General features: G+C 39.2%; 1 protein-coding gene across 2 annotated transcripts in view; it reads right to left on the reverse strand.

Moving 5' to 3' along the window:
- Positions 1-24,154: 24,154 nt before the first annotated feature.
- LOC124254639 (allene oxide synthase-lipoxygenase protein-like) overlaps positions 24,155-27,980 on the reverse strand; it is a 60,420-nt gene continuing 56,594 nt past the window's right edge. For both annotated transcript variants that reach the window (XM_046688481.1, XM_046688480.1), the window contains exons 13-15: positions 27,530-27,703; positions 25,515-25,678; positions 24,155-24,963 (exon numbers count right to left, since the gene is read on the reverse strand). In XM_046688481.1, the coding sequence (XP_046544437.1) occupies positions 24,849-24,963; positions 25,515-25,678; positions 27,530-27,703 (453 nt within the window). In that variant the 3' untranslated portion in view covers positions 24,155-24,848. The remainder of the gene's footprint in view (positions 24,964-25,514; positions 25,679-27,529; positions 27,704-27,980) is intronic.

The raw sequence follows: 27,980 nt of genomic DNA on the forward strand, positions 1-27,980 counted from the left end.
GGTATCATCCGCCACTTCGTAAAGATAGACCGACAGGGGTGGAGGGGTCGCGATTTACATGAAGGATAACCTGTTCTATGTCGGTGAGGCTATCAAACCAACACTCAGACAAGAGATGAACGCTATTGTCCAGAAGAACAATGAATTAGAGAATGAAAGTACTCTTCTAAAAGACTGCATCACGGAAAAGGACAAAGTTATAAACACCCTTACTGAAAGTCTAGATAGACTTGAACAACACTCCAGAGGTAACAATATCCGTGTGGTGGGTATACCTGTGAAGCAGGGTGAAAACACAAACGAGCCTATTATTGATGTGGCAAAGGCAAGTGGAATTGATATTACATCCTCTGATATTGATGTCAGCCATAGAGTCCCTCGCTTCCCTCCTAAACCTCAGGCTCGAGCAAGACCTATTATCATACGTTTCTTATCTAACACCACCAAACAAAGCCTGATTACTAACAGGAAGAACCTGAAAGACCAGCGGGTGTGACCAGGCAGTAAGCTCTTCATCAATGAAGATCTAACCAGGAAGAGAGCTGCACTAGCACGACAGGCGAGGATCTTGTCAAGGAGAAGAGGGTGGAATCCTCCTGGGTGACAGGGGGTGTCCTCATTGTCAAGATGAAAGATGGCACACATAAGAAGGTGTCTACAGCCACACATTATCAGGAAATATGTGAAGCTACACGTCTCATCTCTGTGATCAGGCTCAGGCATGTTTACAGTGTAGTGAAAAACACAGTGTTACGATAAACACAACACTCTGATGCTGAAAACCTACTAGAAGCACAGCCGATATGTCCACTTAACACATATGCAAATGAACCTTAAAGTAATAGATAAAAAATCCCTGAAATGCAAGTGTGTATATTAGCATCAAACAAATTAACAACTTTCCCTGCTCGTCGGACAACTTCGCAGACTATTCAAATGATGCAATATTCAACTCCCCATGCAACATCTGAAATAACCATAAATGACATATTAATAAAATTACATACCTATAACTTTCAGTCAATAACATTATCCAGGTACACCAGGTATCCACACTCAGTGTAAGCTGAGCATGCATAGCTCATGCAACACGACCCGCACGGGCTCTTCATTCAGAACATGCATACATAGCAGCTGTTCACAATTATAGACAATAGGAAAAGTGAAAGCAACTATCTCATTGTATCTGTTTTACTGTCCCTAAATACACTTGACACGTCATTATTTACATGTTGTGGTCTTTGTATGTTTGTTTTGTCTGTTTGTTGGTATTTTCATCTTGGTCTGTTTTACTCTGTATTTATTTATCTCCAATATATTGTACAGTTGTCAGTACTTGTCCCGGGGGATTATCATAAACTCTTAGGGTACTTATTGAATTGTAAATAACGTTCCAGTAAGTCGACTTATTTATATATTTCTTCATATGGGTAAGGTCGTGCCAAAGTCATTGATATGACTACTCTCCCACGTTCTCCATTGTTTGGAGTTTTGATTGTATTTATTTTTTTCTCGTTTCTTTACCAACCGACCTGTACTACGTCCATCTATTTCACGCACGTTCAGATGTCTAAACAGAAGTTATCCTTGCATGTTGGTACCACAACCTCATTTTCTATTTACTATTCTCATACTTCAAATGTTCCACATAATGTTTTACCTCACTACACGAAGCATATTCCCCAAGCAGCACGTCCTACTGCCTCCAACTTCATATTGTTCATAAGACAGATCGATGGGGGTTGACATAACTCAGTATAGGATGGTAGTAGGGTCGTTTGCTGCTATTACCTCTAGTAGAAATAGTCGCCGTTTTGATAGATTTACTTGTTGTTGCATAGTCCTATGTATATGTTTAGGTGCTCGTTACTTTGTAATGATTTCTTTATAATTGATATACTGTGGAGACGTACATCCAAACCCGAGTCCTGATCTTAGTATTATCCATTTAAACATACGTAGCTTGAGAGATAAAGTTGATCTACTTGCTGCCAAATACAGTCACTATGACGTCATTTGTTTATCTGAGACTTAGTTAAGTCATGACGTAACGAATGATTCTATAGCTTTATCCGGGTATCATCCGCCACTTCGTAAAGATAGACCGACAAGGGGTGGAGGGGTCGCGATTTACATGAAGGATAACCTGTTCTATAAACATGCAGCAGATCTTGATATTCCCGGCTTAGAAGCTATTTGGGTCGAGGTGATAACCAACAATAATAAACTTCTAATTGGCACATTCTATAGAACTGACTTAAGCAATCGTTATTGGGATCTGATTGATGATTCCTTTGCAATGGCTATAAACAGAAATGTTAGATTCGCCATACTAGGTGATTTCAATGCCAATATGCTTGATATGAGTAATAACAAGAAAAATAATCTTCAACTCATGTATGACCTAGTTCAGCTGATCACTGACCCTACACGGGTGACGCAAAACACTAGCACCTTGTTAGATATTATACTTACTTCAGCCTCAGGTATTGTAAATGATTCTGGTGTTCCCAGTCCAATCATTGCCCAGTTTATGTTTCATTAAAATTTGGGAAACACTCCAAGGATGCATTTAAGAGAACAATTTATGACAATAACCGTGCAGACTACGATGGGTTAAGTGATAGTATATCATCAACCGATTGGGACACTCTGTTTAGTGATGATATTAATATCTCTGTTGAAACTTTTACATCTACGCTCAGTAGACTAATCAATAAATATATTCCAAATAAAGAAGTAGTTATAAGACCTCGAGACTGTATATGGATGAACGGATATCTGCGGAAATTAATGAGGAAAAGAAACTGCCTACATAAAGTTGCTAAACGAAAAAATGATACCTATCATTGGGAATGTTTTAAAGTCGCTAGAAACAAAGTCATTTCGGAAGTTAGAAAAGCTAAACGCGCATATGATTTGAAACTTGATGATATCATTAACACCGAGAGAGGAACTAAATCATGGTGGCGATTAGTAAATAAGCATATTAAGAAAAATAGAAATTCAGGTAAATAGTTTTCACCTATCATACACAACGGTACTGTTCTAGAAGATGCAGATGACATTGCTAATGCGTTTAATGAATACTTCACAGAACAAGCCCAAGATGACGAACCTAATATCGACTCACCTCCTCCCACTCACAGCGAAAACAAATTAGATATAATTTCTCTTACGGAAAATGAAGTGTATGATATCCTGCTGTGTTTAGACACAAAGAAAGCTAAGGGTCCTGATAATATCAGCAATAAATTATTAAAAGTTTTAGCTCGGCCTCTCCATAGACCCGTTACGAAGCTTTTGAATCTATCCCTAAAACATTCTCAATTTCCCGACATTTTGAAATTTTCGGCAGTTGTCCCTCTTCACAAAAAAGGAAGTGTGCATGATTGTAATAATTATAGGCCAGTTGCTCTATCTTGTTGTTTGGCTAAAGTATTTGAAAAGTGCTCTATCTTGTTGTTTGGCTAAAGTATTTGAAAAGTGTATATTCAAGCACGTTTATAATTTCTTTATGGATAATGATATCACATCGAAACCTCAAACCTGGGGACTCCACAGTGTACCAATTAACTGAACTCTATCACGTTTTATCAAAGGCTCTAGATGAGGGTAAAGAAGTCCGAGCTGTCTTTTGTGATATCAGCAAGGCCTTCGATCGTGTTTGGCACGCAGGGATGGTATCAAAACTTGAATCCATAGGAATAACTGGAAAACTACTGCTTTGGTTTGAAAATTATCTTAGTAATAGAAAACAGTCAGTTGTGATTAATGGCCACAAATCGAGTCCAAAATTTGTATCGGCTGGTGTTCCTCAAGGCTCTGTCTTGGGGCCACTATTATTTTTCGTCTATATAAACGATTTAACCAACGGAATAGTACGTAACGTTAAACTCTTTGCTGATGATACTTCCCTTAACTTAGTAATTGAAGATCCGTTTCGGACACAGACATTGCTTGATAATGACCTTGAACGTATTTCAGACTGGGCTTCCAAGTGGCAGGTTAAGTTCAACCCTGAAAAGACAGAAGCTATGTTATTCTCCAATAAGACTAATGCAAGTCCGAAACTTCAATTAACACTTAATAATGCTGCGATTTCTGAAGTTTGTGAACATAAACATCTTGGTCTGATTATACAAGATGATGGAAAATGGCAGAATCATATTTATTATATACTAGCCAAAGCAAGTCCACTAATAAATTGTCTGAGAAGTTTGAAACACAGGCTGAACAGAATATCACTTGAAACTATGTATAAATCATATATTTTGCCTATATTTGACTACTGTGATACCATCTGGGATAATTGTACCAAGGAGCAGGCTCATCTGATAGAGAAGCTACATTTAGATGCCCTTAGGACTATTTCAGGTGCAGTGAGAGGCACCAGTCACGAAAAACTTTATGCTGAAACGGGATATTGTTCTTTAGTCGAAAGACGCCACTATCATAAATTATGTATGTTCTACAAAATGGTAAATGGGTTAACACCACAATATCTCTCAATATGGGTACCACCAAATGTTTCTAATCAAAGCCTCTATAATTTGCGAAACTCCGATAATCTCCACTGTAATGCAGGGCGTGTATCTTACTTTAATAATTCTTTTCTCCCATCTACTGTTAAGGCATGGAATTCGCTAGACATCAATATTAGAAATGTAGAATCATTATCAAAATTTAAGAAATGGATATCTTGTGACATGACATTATCCCCAACAATTAAGAATTATATATCGTATGGTCCCAGGCGAGGTCAAATTCTTCTCTGTCGTTTGCGCCTGGGCTGCAGTGATCTTAATTCTCACTTGTTTGATAGATATTTGTCAGACAGCCGAACCTGCTCCTGTGGGAACACTCGAGAAGATGCTTACCATTATTTCCTTCAGTGTCCTCTATATGATAGGTTTACATTTAATAAATACTTCTTTAAAAATAATATAAGTTTACATGCTATTCTAAGCGGCGATGAATCTTTGTCCCAGTATGAAAACGAATTAATAATAAAATCGGTTTACAGTTTCTTAAATGATACCAACCGTTTTCCATAAAGTGTGGTACCATATGCTTTACTTAGTTTGAAATTATTGAATTACTTATTTCCACAAATGTACTTATAAAATCCTTCTCTGCAAGATTATGTTTAGGAAAGCATTTACATAGGCTGACGCAGCCTGTTTGCTGAGCCTTTTTCCTTTTTGTTACTTAATCATGTTTAATCACATGTCTTTCGGGAAATAAAATACTGTTTAAATCAAATATCTGCCTATGTTGAGTATGGAGAGAGAAAAGGTCTTCACAATCTTTACATTAGGCATTTTATAATATCACAAAGTGATATTTAGGTAGATGTAATACCAATCTATTGATGTAAACACATTTCACATGTGTGAGGTTTAAGCTGTTGAGAGCCCGGGCCAAGCCGGACCGAACGCTTTTGGTATAGCAACCATGTTGGGAACATGGAAAGACGGCATCACTTTGAGCAAGGCGTTGCTCAAAATACTACGTTTTCGAGACTCAATAAAGAGGTATTTAGGTAGATAGAATACTAATCCATGGATTTAAATACAAATCAGGATACATGTGTGAGGTTTAACTTGTTTATGACAGCCCGGGCCAAGTCGGGCCGAACAGAAACTTTTGATTGAGGCTATGTTGAAACAGGGATACTCTACTTATAGAGTCTCCCTGGTTGAAACATGAGAGACAAGGGCTTCACTTTAACGGAGCAGTTTTCTTTACATGTTGCATTTTATAACATTACAAAGCGATATTTAGGGAGATATAATACCAATCTATTGATTTAAACACAATTCAAGATACGTGTGGTAGGTTTAAGTTGCTTTTGACGGCTCAAGCCAAGCCGGACCGAACAATTGTAGCCGAGATAATGTTGAGAGTGTGGGGAAGAGATAGTATCATTTAAAGGTGGGCATGCTTTAAATACGATGAATAGTGAATTAATGGGGTGGTATGTGATTGGATATAGATTTAAAAACATTTTCGGGCCGACGGAAATGTGTATCGGAATTGACTGAAGCATTTATAAGTTTTAAATCCTGTTTCGTTTAACGATTCCACTTTTGGACGTAACCTCGGTCAGCCGTTCACAGGCTTCTCGTCTTCCTGAGTTGTAGCCGATGTACTCGTAATAAACTTATTAGGATACGCGTTTGTGGCTTCCGATTGATCATGGTTTTCGTTAATGGGTTTATTAGCCAATAATATATTTGGCCCGCCTTGGCCCGACCCGGCCCGACTTTTTGGCCATCAGACTCTCAGTTGGGATATTTTTATGACATGCACTACGCTCACAGAAGCGATTGTAAGGTTTCAACCATAGCATGTTTGTCGTTTAGCTGTGTTGATTCATCTCAACATATACTGAGTTAAAAAAAACACTTCACAAAAATGTAATTTGAAAAATAATGAATAATTTTTCTCTGATGATACATCTATGTATCCGAAATGGGATCCCTATCTTTCGACTCTAGAAAAACGTTAGCAAAACCCATCCATTCGTCGTGCAAATGACGTTAGTGCCAAATCAGGTTTTGCACGTGCAGTCGATCACGTGATCTTCGCATCGAAGTTTTCTTCATATGCACGTGTTTGCATTGGCCTCAAGAATTGAAAAAACACTTTTAAACCACAGTTCTAACGGTACTTGAAATGCCACGATTGTCAAATGTGCAACGTGAACGTGCCGTTGGTATGTTGCAAGCGGGAAGATCAGTTATTGACGTCGCAAGAGCAATGGGATGCAGCCGTCGTACTGTGTATGACTTGCGAGGTCGTCTAAAACAAACTGGCACCACTTTTGATCGCCCAAGGTCGGGTCGTCCACTTGTGACGTCACGAGCAGAAGACCGTCAAATCGTCTTACGTCACCTACGTGACAGATTTCTGCCGGCTACACGAACCAGGGCTGAGATGTTTAGAGGTCGACTGTCCTCACGGACCATTCGAAATCGGTTGCGGGCTGCCAATCTCCATTCTCGACGTCCATATCCCGACTTCTGGTCCTCCGTGGAAACCTCACAGCTGCTGCTTACCGCGACCAGGTGCTCACCCCTGAACTCGTTCCTTTCATGGCGGCTCATGGTCCAGGTCTACAGTCCCAGCATGATAATGCTCGGTCGCATACCGCGATGTTGACACGAAATTTCCTTCAAAACGCTGGAATCAACGTCATGGACTGGCCATCGAGGTCCCCTGACCTTAATCCAATAGAGCACATTTGGGATGCACTTGGGAGAAGGCTTCGTGGTCTTAGGAACCAACCTCAGAATTTGCAGGAACTTGGCGCTGCCTTGCAAGAGCAATGGCGCAGAATCCCCAACCACGTGTTCACAAGCATCAGGCAGTCGCTGAGGAGACGGTGTTCGGCAGTGGTGAATGCGTGGTGCGGCAATACACGATATTGAACTGAGACATTTCGCATTTTTATTTTTGTGACTTGACATTCTGCATACTCATGTTTTGGAACGGCGGTGTAGCCTAATGGAACTGATTATGGCACTGTCAGGGCATCGAGTACATCACACAGATCTCAGCAATGAAATAATAACAATTTAACCATCTTACCATCTCTTGTTCTTTTATAGTGCCCTGAAGAAAGAATGTGTAGTTTCTTTTTTGACTCAGTATATTTGCTTCGGATGTTCTCCTGACATACAGAGGACAAAGAGCACAGATTGTCAACGTGCGTAGGATGAACATGGACTCGAGCTCGTTCACAAGTGAAGCAGGCTTTCTCAAAACAGCTGTGATTAGTCATAAGATTAAGATGATCCTATCTAAGTATTAATGTATAGAAAAGTGAGTTCATCATAATTATCAAGTTAATCGAACTGTTTTGTAAAAGCACAGTCCTAACCACGAGATGTAAGACACACATCCACAACTGTTTCATGTGAATGAGTAAACAACAAACATTTATCAAAGTTTCACGTTTACTGAGAAACACATAGGTAACTAAATCGATACGCGAATGATAGCCCCATCTGAGTGAGTGAGTGAGTGAGTGAGTTTAGTTTTACGCCGCACTCAGCAATATTCCAGCTATATGGCGGAGGTCTGTAAATAATCGAGTCTGGACCAGACAATCCAGCGATCAACAGCATGAGCATCGATCTGCGCAATTGGGAACCGATGACATGTGTCAACCAAGTCAGCGAGCCTGACCACCCGATCCCGTTAGTCGCCTCTTACGACAAGCATAGTCGCCTTTTATGGCAAGCACATGGGTTGCTGAAGATCTATTCTACCCCGGCATCTTCACGGGCCTAGCCCCATCTGTGTTCTTCCTCAGGTGAGAGTTGTTAGGGGCGGTATTCAACGTCGGTGTGTGTGTGTGTGTTTGTGTGTGTGTGTGTGTGTGTGTGTGTGTGTGTGTGTGTGTGTGTGTGTGTGTGTGTGTGTGTGTGTGTGTGTGTGTGTGTGTGTGTGTGTGTGTGTGTGTGTGTGTGTGTATGCTCAAAACAAATGGGAACATGGAATTAGTGCAAGGTACTAAACACATGTTAAAGCTACAGCGAAGATACGATGATAATGTATATTATGATATTTACACTAAGGAATTGGTTACTAAATGGAAAAGGGGAGATCTGTCCTAGAACATTTTTATTCAACAAACAGTTTAAATTACTACTGTGAGCATCACATACTCAAATGTATTTATACACATTCAATATTTTAATACATTTATTACAAAAATAGCTAGGGAGTATACTTTTTCTTACATCATCTAGAGCTCTGCATGATAATATAATATGAAATTCGTCACATATAACAGTCTGGTTACAAATTGTACAAATTCTATTTTCTGTGTCTATATTATACCATCTGCCGGTTTCGATCGGTAATCTGTGATTGCATGTTCGCAGTTTTGTTAACCAGATACGTTGTTTCAATGGGAGACTCATTAAATAAGGTTCTAAGTTGGCAGTATGCTTATATAAGGAGTAGTATTTGCCTTTTGATGAGTTTTGCAGGTCAGCATTCCATGATTGCTTAAACTGATCTAAAAGTGTGTATTTAACATAGTTTTTTAGCCAGGATGCGGAAGGAAACCTTTGGGACTGCCATAAATAAGATAACCAAACGTTTTGAAGTATACTTTTCACTACATTTAAAAGATCAAATTGAATACCCAAACAAGTCGACACATTAGCCATTACATTATACACTATATGAGGAAACTTATGTATTGATGTAATGACTTTACACCAGTAACTTATTATTCTTGTTTTAATCATTACTTCAATAGGATATCTACCGAGTTCCCCATAAACCATAAAATTTGGAGTAGATTGTCTTACCTTAAGTGTGTACTTACAAAATGTCAGATGCGTTCTTTCTAAAATAGCTGCATTTTCATACCCCAAAACTTCTGACCCATATAATAAAATTGGTAAAATGCATTGATCAAAAAGTTTCAGCTAACAGTCAATTGGGATTTCAAGTTCCCTAATAGTTTTAAAAACAGAAAACATCGCCCGTGTTGCTTGTTCTGCAAGTATCTTAATTGCTTTAGCAAACTTACCATTGCCGTTAAATAGAATTCCGAAGTATAGATATTCTCGGACAACTTCAATTTCCTCATCAAAAAGTTTAAACCTATATTTGTTCTTTACATAGCCTTTTGAAAATATTACAATTTTGGTTTTTATCTAAGTTAACTTTAAGTTTCCACAATGTACAATATGTTGAGAAATTATCTAAGCTTAATTGTAATTCTTCAGCACTTTCCGATAACAAAACCGTAGTATCTGCATACAATAGTGCTAATAATTTTATATACATGCCAAGCTGTTTCTCAATAAAACAATTTACAGTATCAAGTCCATTTACATTGTGTTCACATAAAAAGGTTTCAAGGTCATTAAGGTAGAGAGCAAATAAAAATGGAGATCAATTTTCACCCTGTCTAACGCCAATATTACAGTAGAATGGTGAAGTAGAATCACCTTGTTTTACACAGGATTTAATTTGTTGATACATATTGTAAATTATCTTGAAACATTTGCTGCTTATATTACTTTTAAACATTTTAATCCATGAACCATTTCTCCAAACCGTGTCAAAGGCCTGACTAAAATCTATGAAAGCGCAATATAACTTTTTATTAAGACCTTTATATATATCGATAGGGATTTCAGTAAATAAACAGGATATGTTGTAGAAAAAGCTTTACGGAAGCCTGCTTGTGCTTTACTTATAAGTTCAATGGAATCTGAAAAGTTTTGTAATCTCTCCAATAGTATGGAAGTGAAAACTTTGCCCAAGCAGCTTACAATTGTTATACCTCTGTAACTATTAGGGTTTGACACCCTTTATTCTTATAGACTGGCCTGATGTAACCGAGTAGCCAAGATTCAGGTAGAACTCCATAATCAAACACACAATTAAACAATCTAACATATACAGGCATGAGAGTATCAAGCGTTGCTTTGATATATTCAGTGTGTACACCGTCAATACCACAAGCCTATTTCGCTTTCTGTAATTGGATTATCTAATATGTCACATTTACTCAATTCACGCATGTCAATGTTTACATCATCGCTTTCATCAGTCTCATTCATACCTTTAAAAGGTTAAAAAGCTTCACCAACTCAATATTGACATTATTATTACGCTTTTTTTAGAAAGATTTGAAAATATTCCAAAATGTTTTAGGATTAGATTTTTGTGCCAAGCGTATTTTTTTCTGCACATTGCCTTTTGTAGGCTTAATTTGACTGTTTCAGAGTTCTGTTATACTTTTTACACGCCGTATTAAATATTTTGCGGTTTGAGTCAGACTTGTTTTTGCCAAAAATACGCTTAGTTTTATGATACTCCTTTCTTGCCGCTTTACAGTTTTGATCAAACCACGGTTTCGATTGTTGTCTATTTTGGGGAATATTTTTACACCCAGACATTGCTTTTGCCGCAGAGGTTAATTTTTCAGATAGTGAGTTGGTGACATCAGTGATACATTCTTGCACGTTGTCAGCTTTTACATTGTCAATTTCAAAGCATAATAATTCGATACATTTGGAATAAATATGATTGGAAAATTAAGTGCTTTTGTCATTGTTCCATCTATTGATTGTAGTATGAAAATGTACATAATTGATGTCACTATCATCCTCAGTTTTCTGTACATCGTTCACATTATTTTTAAGACGCAAAGTAAACTCTAAAGCACAGTGAACGTCTGAGAATGTTTGATCTCATTCGGCTATTGAGAACGTATCTAGTACAGTAGAGACTTCTGATGTTGCTAAACAATAGTCAACCACACTAGCATTTTTACAGGTGAATTGCCCCTTTTCTCGGTCAGATCCTATTCGTCCGTTGACAATGTACAACCCAGTGTTCTTACAAACATCCAATAATTTATATCCATGAGAGTTGACAGTCGTATCCCGGAGACTCTTTTTAATGGCACATCAAGTTCCTTTAGGGTTCGTATTTTGGAGTGAATAACCTCAACATCTATTGTATTATCTGCAATAAACTCGTCTATGTTGAAACAGTCAGTTAGAGTTTTTGGGGGTGAATTCAGATCACCAGTAAGACAAACATAGTTGGATTTACTACACATGTTAATAATATCATTTTCTAAGATAGTAAAAATATCATTTGTAAAGTGTTTACGGCCCTCCGGAGGAATATATGCACACCCGAGTATTAAGTCTGCGTCTAGCTTCAAGAGTGTTCTGTCTATTTTACACCACACGACAATATCATTATCAGGTGAATTGGCTAAAGATACATGATGTTGTAAACAGTCTTTCACCGCTATTAGGATACCCCCAGAGGTCGGTTTTCTTCCGTCATGTTTCCTATTATTGGTAAATAGTTTAAAGTTTGGCAGTACACTGGGCTATTCAATTCGATTTCAATACATTATTGTCACAGGTGCGTCTCGATTACAATAGTTATTCAATCCACTGTTAACATAAGGACAATACCTTTCAACCCACTGTTAACATAAGGATAATACCCATTCAACCCGCTGTTGACATAAGGGCAATACCTGTTCAACCCATTGTTGACATAAGGTCAATAGGTACACTGATGACGCCAGAGCACCACAAATGTGGTGCGATACTTATTCTTTTTAATCTACTGGTGGAGATTTCCAAGGGTTTTGTTTTGGACGTGATTACGGCATTTCCAGATTTAACGTACCATATCTAAGTGGCATTACACAGTGAGTGAGTTTAGTTTGACGCCGCACTCAGCAATATTGCAGCTATATGGCGGCGGTCTATAAATAATCGAGTCTGGACCAGACAATCCAGTGATCAACAGCATGAGCATCGACCTGCGCAATTGGGAACCGATGACATGTGTGAACCAAGTCAGCGAGCCTGACCACCAGATCCCGTAAGTCGCCTCTTACGACAAGCATGGGTTACTGAAGATTAATATTCTAACCTGGACCTTCACGGGTAGGCATTTTACAAGTTGGGAATAACAATATAGACACACTTTATGGATAACGACTTTTATATTTGTCAGTGAGCCATTTCGATACAGATTCAGATTCTGTCAAGCCTTGGAGCAAGGCTGTCACAGCCTTGGAGCAAGGCTACATTCAGTACAGCCTTGGAGCAAGGCTACATTCAGTAGAGTCTTGGAGCAAGGCTGCATTCAGTAGAGTCTAGAGCAAGGCTACATTCAGCAAGTCTGCATTCAGTAGAGTCTTAGAGCAAGTCTTAGAGCAGAAGGCTACATTCAGTAGAGTCTTGGAGCAAGGCTACATTCAGTAGAGCCTTGGAGCAAGGCTACATTCAGAAACAGGAGAGTCTTTCAGTAGAGCAAGGCTACATTCAGTAGTCTTTGAGCAAGGTCTTAGAGCAAGGCTACATTCAGTAGAGTCTTCAGAGCAAGGCTACATTCAGTAGAGTCTTGGAGCAAGGCCACATTCAGTAGAGTCTTAGAGCAAGGCTACATTCAGTACAGTCTTAGAGCAAGGCTACATTCAGTAGAGTCTTAGAGCAAGGCAAGGCTACATTCACATTAGAGCAAGGCTACAGTAGAGTCTTGAAGCAAGGCTACATTCAGTAGAGTCTTGGAACAAGGCTACATTCAAGAGTTTTGGAGCAAGGCTACATTCAGTAGAGTCTTGGAGCAAGGCTACATTCAGTAGAGAGTCTTGGAGCAAGGCTACATTCAGTAGAGAGTCTTGGAGCAAGGCTACATTCAGTACAGTCTTAGAGCAAGGCTACATTCAGTAGAGTCTTGGAGCAAGGCTACATTCAGTACAGTCTTAGAGCAAGGCTACATTCAGTAGAGTCTTGGAGCAAGGCTACATTCAGTACAGTCTTAGAGCAAGGCTACATTCAGTAGAGTCTTGGAGCAAGGCTACATTCAAGAGTTTTGGAGCAAGGCTACATTCAGTAGAGTCTTGGAGCAAGGCTACATTCAGTAGAGTCTTGGAGCAAGGCTACATTCAGTAGAGTCTTAGAGCAAGGCTACATTCAGTAGAGTCTTAGAGCAAGGCTACATTCAGTAGAGTCTTATAGCAAGGCTACATTCAGTAGAGTCTTGGAGCAAGGCTACATTCAGTAGAGTCTTGGAGCAAGGCTACATTCAGTAGAGTCTTGGAGCAAGGCTACATTCAGTAGAGTCTTGGAGCAAGGCTACATTCAGTAGAGTCTTGGAGCAAGGCTACATTCAGTAGAGTCTTGGAGCAAGGCTACATTCAGTAGAGTCTTGGAGCAAGGCTACATTCAGTACGGTCTTGGAGCAAGGCTACATTCAGTACAGTCTTAGAGCAAGGCTACATTCAGTAGAGTCTTAGAGCAAGGCTACATTCAGTAGAGTCTTGGAGCAAGGCTACATTCAGTACAGTCTTAGAGCAAGGCTACATTCAGTAGAGTCTTGGAGCAAGGCTACATTCAGTACAGTCTTGGAGCAAGGCTACATTCAGTACAGTCTTAGAGCAAGGCTACATTCAGTACAGTCTTAGAGCAAGGCTACATTCAGTACAGTCTTGGAGCAAGGCTACATTCAGTACAGTCTTGGAGCAAGGCTACATTCAGTACAGTCTTAGAGCAAGGCTACATTCAGTACAGTCTTAGAGCAAGGCTACATTCAGTAGAGTCTTGAAGCAAGGCTACATTCAGTAGAGTCTTAGAGCAAGGCTACATTCAGTAGAGTCTTAGAGCAAGGCTACATTCAGTAGAGTCTTAGAGCAAGGCTACATTCAGTAGAGTCTTGAAGCAAGGCTACATTCAGTAGAGTCTTAGAGCAAGGCTACATTCAGTAGAGTCTTAGAGCAAGGCTACATTCAGTAGAGTCTTGGAGCAAGGCTACATTCAGTAGAGTCTTGGAGCAAAGCCACATTCAGTACAGCCTTGGAACAAGGCTACATTCAGTAGAGTCTTAGAGCAAGGCTACATTCAGTAGAGTCTTAGAGCAAGGCTACATTCAGTAGAGTCTTGGAGCAAGGCTACATTCAGTAGAGTCTTAGATCAAGGCTACATTCAGTAGAGTCTTATAGCAAGGCTACATTCAGTAGAGTCTTGGAACAAGGCTACATTCAGTAGAGTCTTAGAGCAAGGCCACATTCAGTAGAGTGTTGAAGCAAGGCTACATTCAGTACAGCCTTGGAGCAAGGTTACATTCAGTATAGTCTTGGAGCAAGGCTACATGCATGCAGTACAGCCTGGTGCAAAGCGACAGGCGCAACCCCAGCCAGCAATGACTGCCCGCCTTGGAGCAATTATAGCACTATAGCGCCCGCTGTCTCGCCATGTCACAGCTTGCCTCACGCTCCAGTGCTCTCCTCTAAATAATTGCACTTCATGAGAGGTAGACTAAACGCTTGGTCGCTGAATATATATCATTGTGATAGAAAGAACCAAACCCATTTAAACTAAAAATGAGCCCCAGGGAGACCAGATAACCTGAGGAAATCTAGACTTGCTAGATTTAGGGCTTTAGCATTGCAGAGAGGGCTTGGAAGTAGGGAAAATGATATGGTTAGGGTATGTGAGACAGACAACTTCAGAGGCAAACGACCCTTTACGATCCTTTCCGGTGCTTAGGGTTTAGTGTTAGGGTTAGATACCCTTTCCGATTGTTAAGTAGCTGACGCGTCTTGAAAGGCAAACAACCATTTCCGGTCTGTAGGGTTTAGGGTTAGACCTTACCTTTAGTCAGTGTGATCCGATTATATAAAATTGGAACACGTCTCATCCCATCCAGGACTCCATCAGTACAGTACCGTCAGTAATCCGGCGAGGCGCGTTCTTCCCGCGTTAATTAATCTGATAAAATGCGCCCGGTAAAGTTATGTACAGTCCTACCAACAATGTAGCATAAACAAGCTTTCGAGGTTGACGAAAGCTAGAGTCACGTTATGTGAATAATTTAAGGTGTGATCTATACTAGGCACATAAAGAAACTGTGCATACAAAAATTTAAAATCTAAATTTATCTAACCTGTGTAGACACATTAGGATTTAAACTCAGAGATTAGTGATATGTTTCCAACATGCATGCACGTGCCACGTTCCGGGATGTCAGTGGTTTCGTCCTTGAGACGTGCAAGACGTTGTTGCACGTGCAGCCCGGGAAAGAGAAACAGAGCAAATGAATGCCACACAATACTGTCACTTTGGAAAGCTCAACCCCTGCCCTTTGCGATCGTTCAAAACATTAAACGGCTATTTAAACGCATAGCATGCCAAGGCTCACGTCTGCACAACATCATGAGGCCATTGGGATGGTCCGTGGGAGAATGTCTCAACGACAAGTGGCTGCACATTTCCACTGCCACCGGAACACCATTTCTGCACTGGTGAGACGCTACCAGAACACAAATGTCATCGATCGGCCACGTTCTGGACGTCCACGTGTAACAACGCCAAAACAGGACAGATGGATAAGGGTGACCCATCTTCGCCACAGGTTTCAGACTGCAGTGATGACTGCCCGAACCATCCCAGGACTTCACCGTATCCATCCCAACACAGTTCGACAACGTTTACGTCATCACGGGATCAGACCTTGACGTCCCGCCATACGGCCTATCCTGACACAACGTCATCGACAAGCTCGCCGAATGTGGTGCCGAAATCATGTCCGCAGACCCTTGTTTTGGTGGAGAAATGTTGTTTTTACAGATGAGTCCAGGTTTAACATTTCCCATAGTGATGGACGTCAACGTGCCTATAGATGCGTGGGAGAACATAATGCACAGGCCTGTGTCTTGGAGAGGAATCGCTTTGGTGGTGTTTCCGTGATAATTTGGGGTGGAATAACAGCACGCCAAAGAAAACTCCTTTGGTGATTGTTCACGGCAACTTAACTGGTGTGGGCTACAGGGATCAGATTCTTTGACCAGTGGCGATTCCTTTTCTGCAACATCATGGCCCTGGGTTAACATTCCAACAGGACAATGCCCGTCCTCATACGGCAAGGGTTGCTATGGATTTCTTGCAACACCACAACGTTGACTTACTGCCTTGGCCTGCAACTTCACCGGATCTCTCCCCGATAGAACATGTTGGGATCGACGTCTACGCCATCTTCCTCATCTGCCAGATAACGTCCTTCACCTTGCAACATAACTTGAGAGAATCTGGCGTGACATCCCACGAGCCTTCCTTGCACGTTTGATAGGCTCTATGCATCGTCGATGCACTGCCATTCTCAATGCCGATGGTGGACATACCCGTTATTGAGCTTGTGACATGGTAGTTTGACCCCTGTCCCGCTTGTGGACTCGTGACGTCATAGTGATTGACTTTTCAGTTGAAATTCTCCCGACTTGTTATGGTCTCATGATCCCTCCATTACAGTTTATATGTACCTTTGACATTGTTATCGTACTTATCAACTGGGATAATATTTTGACAATGCACAGTTTCTTTATGTGCCTAGTATATATCTGGTACGAAAAACTTTTATGATAAGAAAGACGGAAGGCACATACTGTAAATAAACGAGTCTTGACCAGACAATCCAGTGATCAACAGCATGAGCATCGATCTACACAACTGGGATACGATGGCATGTGTCAACCAAGTCAGCGACCCTGACTATCCGATCCCCTTAGTCTCCTCTTATGAGAGACAGCCTAACCTGGACCAACTGCTAGCATTATTTAAAAATCTGCTTAACACAATATCATATAGAATAACAAGGTATGTGCTTTGATAATATTTTAATTTTCAAAATTGCATTTGATAAAGATTGTAAATAAGACATGAAGAAATAAACACATAATAAGCTTAATAGCACTGAGTGCATCACTGTACATAGCTGTTTAAATGCAGAGAATAAATTGCAGTTGTTATACTTAGAATTCTTTTAAACTAATACAAACAATACACCATTTCAACATTTCTTTTAGGAAAAACTTTGAGTTTAATCCGACACTCTACCTGGCCTTTCACATGAAATCATATGGCAATTATAGACTGAACATGTATATCTTTCAAATGATACTTATTAGGAATGCATATTGATAGCAAGACTGTGAGCAATATGGGGCAATTAGATTATTATCACATGTATTGGAACTGATTATTCAATAACAAGATCAAAGAAAACAATGATTGTTTGCAGGAAAGATCCACTTGGCCTGGTTTGAAGACCATGGCATTACCCGTCTAGGTTTTATGATAAGGAGAGTGGATCATGGTTGGTGGTTGGGTTGTAAAATACATTTGTTTAAGAATATGCAACAGAATGACAGTATGTGAGTGAGTGAGTTTAGTTTTACGCCACTTTTTTAGCAATATTCCAGCAATATCATTGCAGGGGACACCAAAAATGGCCTTCATTCATTGTACACATGTGGGGAATTGAACCTGGGTCTTCGGCGTGACGAGCTAACGCTTTAACCACTAGGCTACCGCACTGCCCCTATAACATTTAGTGCTTAGTGGGTATTTCAAATATGTCATGATCCATTATAATCTTAGCTCCATAAATCTTCAGGAGAACATTCAGTTATAATTTGGCCACAAATCAATGACATCTCCAGTTGATAACTTGGAAAAAAGGAAAAGATGCTACCCATCAACAATGCTTCAACTTCAACTTTCTTTAAACAATCTGTCCCGCCTCCCTCACTAAAATGAATGCTCCCTAAATGAATTTAATAATACAAATTCATCCTCAAGACTAACTGCATTGGGAAAACACTTGTCGAAGTTTAAATACTTCCAAGTAAAATAAAGCCTTAACTTGCCTCAGTTAAAAGAAAAAGAGTTATTGAGCCTGAAAAACAAATAATGAGGGCTAGCTAAAAGAGTGTATTATATACAGCCTCAAAATATGTATAATATGGGTTGTATATATCACTCCATATTTGAAAGTCAAAATTAGAGATGTCATTCTAATTAAATGTTGACACATGAGAAACAGTTGAGTGTTTCAGTGAAATGGCAAAACATCCCCTTCAAAATAAGAGTTGTATAAATATCATGGAGAATAGATACCAACAGCTGTGTACAGATCATAAAATTTAAATAACATATAAACCTACCAAACAAGAACATATTTTAATAACTTTTTAATCCCTGAAATAAGATCATAACTTAATGCCATCCATGTTCACACATGACCTGAGACAGAGTCATATCAGGGCCACATATCCAGTATTAGGGGTCACTGACAGCCATTGTGGCCAGTAAATCCACATTTTGATTCCCTTGAGTGAGGGGTGGTTGGGTAGCCTAGTGGTTAAAGCATTCACTTGTCACACCGAAGGCCCGGTTTCGATTCCCCACATGTGTACAATGTTTGAAGCCCATTTCTGGTGTCTCCCGGCCAGGACATTTCTATCGCTAAAAGCGGCGTAAAACCCAACTCACTCACTCACCCTTGAGTGAACAATTAAAGTTTAATGCTGATTTCTAGACTTTTAGCCTCCCATGGTTGCATGTGGAGGAAAGCCCATTGTGATGCTGATTTTAGATTAGTGTGAGTGAGTATGGTTTTACACCGCAATATTCCAGGACACCAGAAATGGGCTTCACACATTGTGGGGAATCAAACCAGTCTTTGGCGTGAGGTGCAAACGCCTTAACCACTTGGCTGCATGGGTGTAGTACAAAACTGTCACGTGTCCTAAGTCTACATTAAGGTATGTGGGTGACAATAATCTTGACGCTAAGATGAAATCAAGATTGCTGGTGCCCTGATACAGAATGGACAAACCAAGAAACATTATCAGACCAGTTCTGTGCTTGGAACGCACAATCATAGGTAGAGTAGCCTAGTGGTTTAAGCGTTTGCTCACCACGCTGAAGACCCCGGGTTTGATTCCCCACATGGGTACAATGTGTGAAGCCCATTTCTTGTGTTCCCCGCTGTGATATTACTAAAAGTGGCATAAAACTGAACTCAGAACTCAGAAACCACAATCATAGGGTGGCCCAGCAGACTGCAGTACCTTTGAATGGTATTCAGTTCATGACATGGAGGGGTTTAGAGTGACCATTTTGTAATTCTTCGAGAGGGAGTATAGTTTTACGCCACTTTTAGCAATATTCCATCAACATCATTGGCCTTCACACATTGTATCCATGTGGGAAATCGAGCCCAGGTCTTCGCTGTGCGAAGCGAATGCTTTAACCTCTAGGCTACCCCACCGCCCCTCTTGTTCAAGAACATAGGTGATGAATACTGATTTGAAATAGTATTCCGGAGCTATAGCATTGGCTCGTCATCTTGACTTTTGAGACATTCACCATCCACATCCAAAAGCACTGGTGCTAATAGACCTAGGATTCTAACCTATGATCTGTGAATCCTGGCTTGGCCAAGGGAGACAATACATTTGGCACCTTAGACCTACTCTTCAAGGGTAGGCAGTGCAGGAGAGATAGGGACTAGATAATGCCGCTAAAGAAATACTGCTTATACAAGTTAGGGGGGATTCAAACCCAGACAATATGTGAAGCTGGGGACACACTCACAACATGGCCACCTAGAACTGTCACTTATTCAAAGTGTCTTGTAACATATTCTGAAAAGAATATAAGAACAACCGATTCTCTTATATTACATGAGTTCATCTGTCATGTCACAGTTATATGAAAGAATCAAGTTTTCAGTGAGCGAGTTTAGTTTTACGCCGCTTTTACAATATTCCAACAACGTCACAGCAGGGTCACCAGAAATGGGCTTCGCACATTGTACCTATGCAGGGAATAGAACCCAGGTCTATGGTGTGACAAGTGAACGCCTTAACCACAAGGCTACCCCACCATCCTGAATCAAGTCTTCAAATAATGAGTACAGTATACTGGCCTGGAAATCAAACTATGGTGGATGGAGGAAGGATTTATGCTTTGAAGTGCCAGTTGAAAAATTTTATGGCTTTAACAAACATCCCAGACACAGCTAACTATAAAATGGTAGGTTTGCAGAAGGCCAACATACTCAACTTTGGTTGAGGTTAATCAGACATCATTCTGTTTCACTACACACTTGACAATTAATGAGAATAATTTTTGTGTATTGTGAAAAGATTACAATATCCCTACACAAATTGGAATAGTACATATCTTGACTCAATTTATTTCTTGAAGTCATCCTTCATCTGTTTCCATCTTCTCACATCTGTATTTCAAAAAGTAGTTATCACTGACCACAGTAAATGGATCAACTTTCATCATTATATATTTCTGTTTTAGTTTCTATAGTTATGACCAAAATGTCAAAATATCACCATTTCACTTGGGTCATCAATAACTCGGATCTTGTCATGTAAATGTTAAGAGGGCAGTAGAATAAATTCCTTGTCTAAAAGTAGCTATCAAGCACTAATTCCAACCACTTAATCAGGAAAAAACCTTACATTATCATCCTATGGCATTCATATGGTTTCCCTTCATGGTAGTTCCAACTTTGGTGAGTGGGTAAGGTTTTATGCCACGTTTAGCAGCATTCTAATTATGTCACAGCTGGGAATTAAAGAAATTTAAACATTGTACCCAGAGCCTGTAGCATGACTATTTTAACCACTGGGTTACCCCAATGCACCCTTATAACACTGATGTTATGTGGAGACAAGGAATTCCTATGTTACACATTCAGGTCACATGTTACTCTACATCCTCCAGCCTCTGGGTGTCAATTGATGGTATCCTTTAATGTGTGAGTACAGGGAAAACAGCATGCAACAATTTGCTACTGGAATTCAGGAAGAAAACAAGGACATAATCTCAGTCCAAATAACATTCTTCGCTATTATACAGTACAAAGTCATAAATTCCAACATTTACAGAAATTAAAAATTTATTTTACTTAATATTCAATATTTTGTATTTTCAATAACAAAAACAATGTAATGAGATGTCAAAATATACATAAAAGTGTCACCTGTTGTACAAAATTATGATCAAGCTTGAACAATTGTAGCAATGAAATATAAAACATCACCTTAAAAATGCATCTACATTAATCATAAACAAGAATATGAAATAATCCAAAATAGCAGAAAACGAAAGGTATCAATAATAGAAATGAACATGTTATGATGACAATATATTGATGTATTAGGTCCAGTTTCAGATTATGAGTGAGTGAGTTTAGTTTTACTCCGCTTTTAGCAATATTCCAGCAATATCATGGCGGGGGACACCAGAAAAGGGCTTCACACATTATACCCATGTGGGGAATCGAACCCAGGTCTTCAGAGTGACGAGTGAACGCTTTAACCACTAGGCTACCCCACCACCCCCTTCAGATTATGATACAGTAGAACATGGATATAACGAACTCCAAGGGACCAAGAAATTTAGTTTGCTATATCCGTTGTTCATTATTCACATTTGACCGCCATCTTGGATTGTAGAGATGTAGAGACATGTATATGCTGAGGCTGCAAATCTTTATTGGAAGGCCAGTTTGACGTGTGTCCGGTGTTTCACAACAGGATGGGCAGGACAATTGTCTACAAATATCAGGATCTTACGTTTTTGTCTCGTCATACTCTTTTCCAGGTTTTTTTATCCACTCTGTGAATAATTCACCAGTAATCCAGGCCTTGGTATTTGATCTGTACGTTACTGGCAAACTGTGTACATTTGTGAAGCATCTAAGCTTTGCTGACTTCCCTGTGACTAACAACTTAAGTGTTTCACTCCCGGACATGTTTGCCGCTTAATGTATACCGCTAAGTGGCTGAGCTGACACTGAGCTGACACTGAGTGAGTTCGCTAATCACTTCGTTAATTGGGTCTTGGGGGTAGTAAATCAGTTCGCTATAGCCGTTAATTCGCTACTCACGAGTTTGTGATTCCCGTATAATTTTAATGATATTATAAAGGACTATTGACGGGACTTTTAAATTTGTTTGCTATATCCGTTTGTACACTATATCCATGTTCGCTATATCCATGTTTTACTGTACTTCATATTTGCACATGAGTCAAAGGCAGAAAGGGTTTTAATTTGTGAATGGCTTTCTTCAAATGTGAACAAAATGATAAGAAAAGAATAAAATAAAACAGAATCATGTAAATTATATCTCATTGATATATAAAACACTGTAGAATACATGCATTCTTATATACACGACCATGAAAACATATCTTTAACAAATAAAATAAAACATTCTTAACAACAAATTGAACAAACTGTCATGGCTGCAGTTGCTATGGTTACTGCAAGCAGGATTCATTAAAAGTTGAAAATATGAGAAATGAACTATCAGAACGAATAACATTCTGAATTCATGAAAAGGAATAATGACTATCACAATACATAACTACATGTTTCAGAGAATTATCAAATGACTTATGAGAAAGACATGCTTATGATTTAATAAATACTTATAACAGTGAGAACTTGAGGTTATAAACATAAAAATGTGTGACATAACTTAAAAATTATTTGTATTTCAAAAGTTCAATCTTCATAGTTCAATATATAAATACAAATGAAGCGTCAGTACATCTATTGTACTTAGAAGAGAAAGCCAGATAAATCTATGAGTAAATGCAATGACAATGACAATGTTTTATTGTTCTTCAGGCCAACTGACCCATGACACAAAAACATTTACATATATATATCATAATATAATATACTCAAGCTCTGGTTATAACTTATTGTTTCATATATCCTTGAATCATGAAAATATTAAAATACAATTTTCTCAAGCATAAATATTGTTTTTAAAACACTTAATACACAAATGTATCTTAATGTCAAAATAAAGTAGTCACAAGTTTAACCTCATATGTTGAAATGCAAGTTCTGAAAACCTTTTTATGAACATACAACATTTAATACACTATATGAAGTACAATATAACAAACTGCAATGCACATTGGTGGTAAGAAGAATCTACTCTGATAACAGGTACAATGTCTTTGAACGGCATTTAGAAGTGATTACACATGAAAGGTGAGAATATCATACACAGAATATAGAAGGTGACCTACCTAAAACATCACCTTTTACAGGTACAATGTTAAACAAATTACCATTCTGTTAAGGTGGGAAAAGTTTGATTCTGATTGGTTAATCAGAGGTTTCAAATTACAACATATACTGATGGAAATAAATAAGGGAACATGAAAGTACAAGTGTTCCTATATTCCTTTCCAGGTTTCCTTGCTTGCATTGTATTGCACTGTGGGTGAAAACCTTGAAATAAAGGAACACACTTACCTTTATGTGTTCCCTCATTTATTTCCATCAGTATGTATATATATGAATGAAAGAGCTGACTTAACTGCATATCACCACGTAAATATTATTGATAATAAAGTAGGGATGAGAATGGGTATAAGTGGAAAAAGAGGAACATGAGCCGGAGGTCCCCATGCCAGATCCAATGACCCCAGTGCGATCAAATCCTCTGAATTCCATGGATCCGCGGGAAATTCTCATCCCTGATAAAGTTCTCCTTTCGCAGTCATTGTTGGCGGACATTTTGAAATCACATGTGGTAAAATAGGCTACAAACTACTTGGGGTGTGGATGTAATATATGGCAAATATGTTATAAACTACATATTAAAGACGGTCATGCTCAAAATCACAAGCCTCAGTGCTCAGATCAGATACTGCAAGATGTACAGAGTTGAACCTCGTTAACTGGAGACCCTGCTTTCCTTACAACTAGTTGGAAAGTAAATATATCATACCAAGGGTCATAACTCATTAAATTTTGGTACTTGTCAATCTGGATTTTCTTTACTGAAAAGTTATTCACTTGGACTGAGTTTGGTTTAACGCCACTGTTAACAATATTCCAGCAATATCACAGTGGGGGGCACCAGAAATGGGCTTCACTTATCATACCATGTGGGGAATTGAACCCAGGTCTTCGGCCTGAAGAGTGAACACTTTAACCACTAGGCAACCCCACAGCCCCTAATTCACTAGGAATGGCATCATCCAGGTTAACAAGGTTTAACTACATCAAGTGAGTGAGTGAGTGAGTTTAGGTTTACGCCGCACTCAGCAATATCCCAGCTATATGGCGGCGGTCTGTAAATAATCGAGTCTGGACCAGACAATCCAGTGATCAACGAACTACATCAAGTAATGATACTGGGACTACAATGTAAAAGATCTCAGTGGAATCCACAAAATGTGAATGGGACAAGTGCTAGTAGTATAACAACTACTTCAAGGATCATATAGTTCTAAAAGAACTGTGCATGGATACTAAGAAAATTCTTGTGATTAAATTCAAAGAGAGTAGGGATGGAGTAAATTGGCATCTTCAGATTTTGAAAAAGTGCAGTTTCAAATTGTAGCTGTATTAAGCTGTATTGTAATGGGTACAATATGAATGGTTTGCTGTGGTCATCTTTGGGGCACAACATGAATGATCAGATGATGAACTGTCTGTGATTAGATGCTGATGGAGTTTGGCACAATGTCAGGGTCCAGATAGATGTAGGGTGGATTCCTCGTCTCATTCCTGTCTTTCACTGTCTTGCTAACTTCTTTCAAGTCTTGACGGAAACTGTTTGAAAAAAAGAATGTAGTCAGTGAAGTTATGGGTGTTGAATAAACTGAAGAAGAAGACAAGACTCCTTTCACAAAATGGATAAAAATGAAAATGAATTTGAAAGATTAATGAAGAAATAATGAAGAAAATAATAGACTTGTCATATATGATACACTGGTGTGTGAGTATGGTTTTACGCCGCTTTTAGCAATATTCCATCAATATCATGGCGGGGGGACACAAGAAATGGGCTTCACAGATTGTACCAATGTGGGGAATCAAACCCGGGTCTTCGACATGATGAGCCAATGCTTTAATCACTAGGCTACTCCACAGCCCCATATATGATAGTATTAATGAACCTCACAAAGAAAACATTTACAGCAAACTCCATCCTGCATGTACAATTTGTGGGCTCGCTTTAAAAGTTGAGTTGTCTCCCTTTGACAGTTAAGATCTGCCCGTCATGAGTTAACTAGATTATGATCCTTGGCATATCATCACATTAATCTGCTCATGGGTTTCATGGTAAACGATTTATGCCACTTCTTGGGGTCAACACTTACGCATCAACAATGTCCCTGGCCTTGGGGTCAAAGATGTACTGGACCTCAAAGTCTCCGAGATTCTTGGTGCCCCTTTGACTGAGAATCTTGGTGACAGTCATGATGTCCAGGGTCGTGGGCTTGTCTGGCAGAGCTGAGATTATGTCACTCTCTTCCATCGGAGACTGAATCATGAAACAACAGAATTGGGTCACATGTGTGTTACTCAACAGCTATAAGGCAACAGAAGCATCGTTTTCTCCCAAACCTGTAAGAAGATACATGCTCCAGGTAGGGCTTCCCTAAACACTTATTCAGTAAGCTGACAGTGAAGATGGCATTTGTTGGAAAATCCACAAGACCTTTTGCAAGTGATGACTGCCAAAAAATGCACTGTTTTGATAACACTTTAATGCTTTTTAATTGTATGGTGACGACAATCTGTGCCATGGCAGTTGAACTTTAGATCAACAAGTGAACAAGTGAACAAAGTGCATGACTTGGTAATATGGTGATGCTCATCTATATTTTATGAGTGCTTCAATTAACCTAACTAACACTCTTTTTTCAACTGGATGAAAGTAACTAGGGTATTCATTATGGTGCAACAAAGTATCCAGTATTTAGCAAGTATATCCAGTATTATGCAACACCGTATTCAGTACTGTGCAACAGTGTATCCAGTATTGTTCAACAGTGTATACAGTATTGTGAATCAGAGTATCCAGTATTTTCAAGTGTATTCAGTATAGTGTTACAGTGTATCCAGTATTGTGCAACAGTGTATTCAGTATAGTGTTACAGTGTATCCAATAATGTGCAACAGTGGATCCAATAATGTGCAACAGTGTATCCAGTATTGTTCAACAAAGTATACAGTGTGGAGCATCAGAGTATCCAGTATTTCCAAGTGTTTTCAGTATAGTATTACGGTGTATCCAATAATGTGCAACAGTGTATCCAATAATGTGCAAGTGTATCCAGTATTGTTCAACAGTGTATCCAGTATTGTTCAACAGTGTATCCAGTATTGTTTAACAGTGTATCCAGTATTGTTCAACAAAGTATACAGTGTGGAGCATCAGAGTATCCAGTATTTCCAAGTGTATTCAGTATAGTGTTACGGTGTATCCAATAATGTGCAACAGTGTATCCAATAATGTGCAACAGTGTATCCAGTATTGTTCAACAAAGTATACAGTGTGGAGCATCAGAGTATCCAGTATTTCCAAGTGTATTCAGTGTAGTGTTACGGTGTATCCAATAATGTGCAACAGTGTATCCAATAATGTGCAACAGTGTATCCAGTATTGTTCAACAAAGTATACAGTGTGGAGCATCAGAGTATCCAGTATTTCCAAGTGTATTCAGTATAGTGTTACGGTGTATCCAATAATGTGCAACAGTGTATCCAATAATGTGCAACAGTGTATCCAGTATTGTTCAACAAAGTATACAGTGTGGAGCATCAGAGTATCCAGTATTTCCAAGTGTTTTCAGTATAGTATTACGGTGTATCCAATAATGTGCAACAGTGTATCCAATAATGTGCAAGTGTATCCAGTATTGTTCAACAGTGTATCCAGTATTGTTCAACAAAGTATACAGTGTGGAGCATCAGAGTATCCAGTATTTCCAAGTGTATTCAGTATAGTGTTACGGTGTATCCAATAATGTGCAACAGTGTATCCAATAATGTGCAACAGTGTATCCAGTATTGTTCAACAAAGTATACAGTGTGGAGCATCAGAGTATCCAGTATTTCCAAGTGTTTTCAGTATAGTATTACGGTGTATCCAATAATGTGCAACAGTGTATCCAATAATGTGCAAGTGTATCCAGTATTGTTCAACAGTGTATCCAGTATTGTTCAACAGTGTATCCAGTATTGTTCAACAGTGTATCCAGTATTGTTCAACAGTGTATCCAGTATTGTTCAACAGTGTATTGTTCAACAGTGTATCCAGTATTGTTCAACAGTGTATCCAGTATTGTTCAACAGTGTATCCAGTGTTATGCCGACGCCTCCTCCTCACCTTGTCAACTGGCGGCACGCCCCTCATGAGACCAGGGTAGTTTGGGGGGAAGGCATACTCCTCGTACTGGGGGAAGTTGGTAGACGCATGAGATACACTGCATGTGTAGATGATTGTCGTTAGCACCATAATCAGCTGGTCTGTTGTCGTGAACTTCCCATTGGCAGGAACTCCCTGGAAAAATGAAAAGTTCAAAAATCAACCAAATACATCTTTATTCAAGCAACATGATGTGAAAGAGGGAGCCTGTTACAAGGTGCCAAGTTCGATATTGGTCCAAACATATCTTTGGTCTTAAAATGACCAAAGGTCTTCACATATCCACATGAGCAACATGGTTAATGGTGTTACCAGGCAACATATCGGACAATGTTGGACCATTTTCAAAAGTTTTCATATTCTTTGTATACCATTCCAAAAAAGTAGGGGATATTGGATTTACAAGATTGAT

The sequence above is a fragment of the Haliotis rubra genome, unplaced genomic scaffold, assembly GCF_003918875.1.
Source record: "Haliotis rubra isolate DU_JTF1 unplaced genomic scaffold, ASM391887v1 Scf579, whole genome shotgun sequence".
Lineage (NCBI taxonomy): Eukaryota > Metazoa > Mollusca > Gastropoda > Lepetellida > Haliotidae > Haliotis > Haliotis rubra.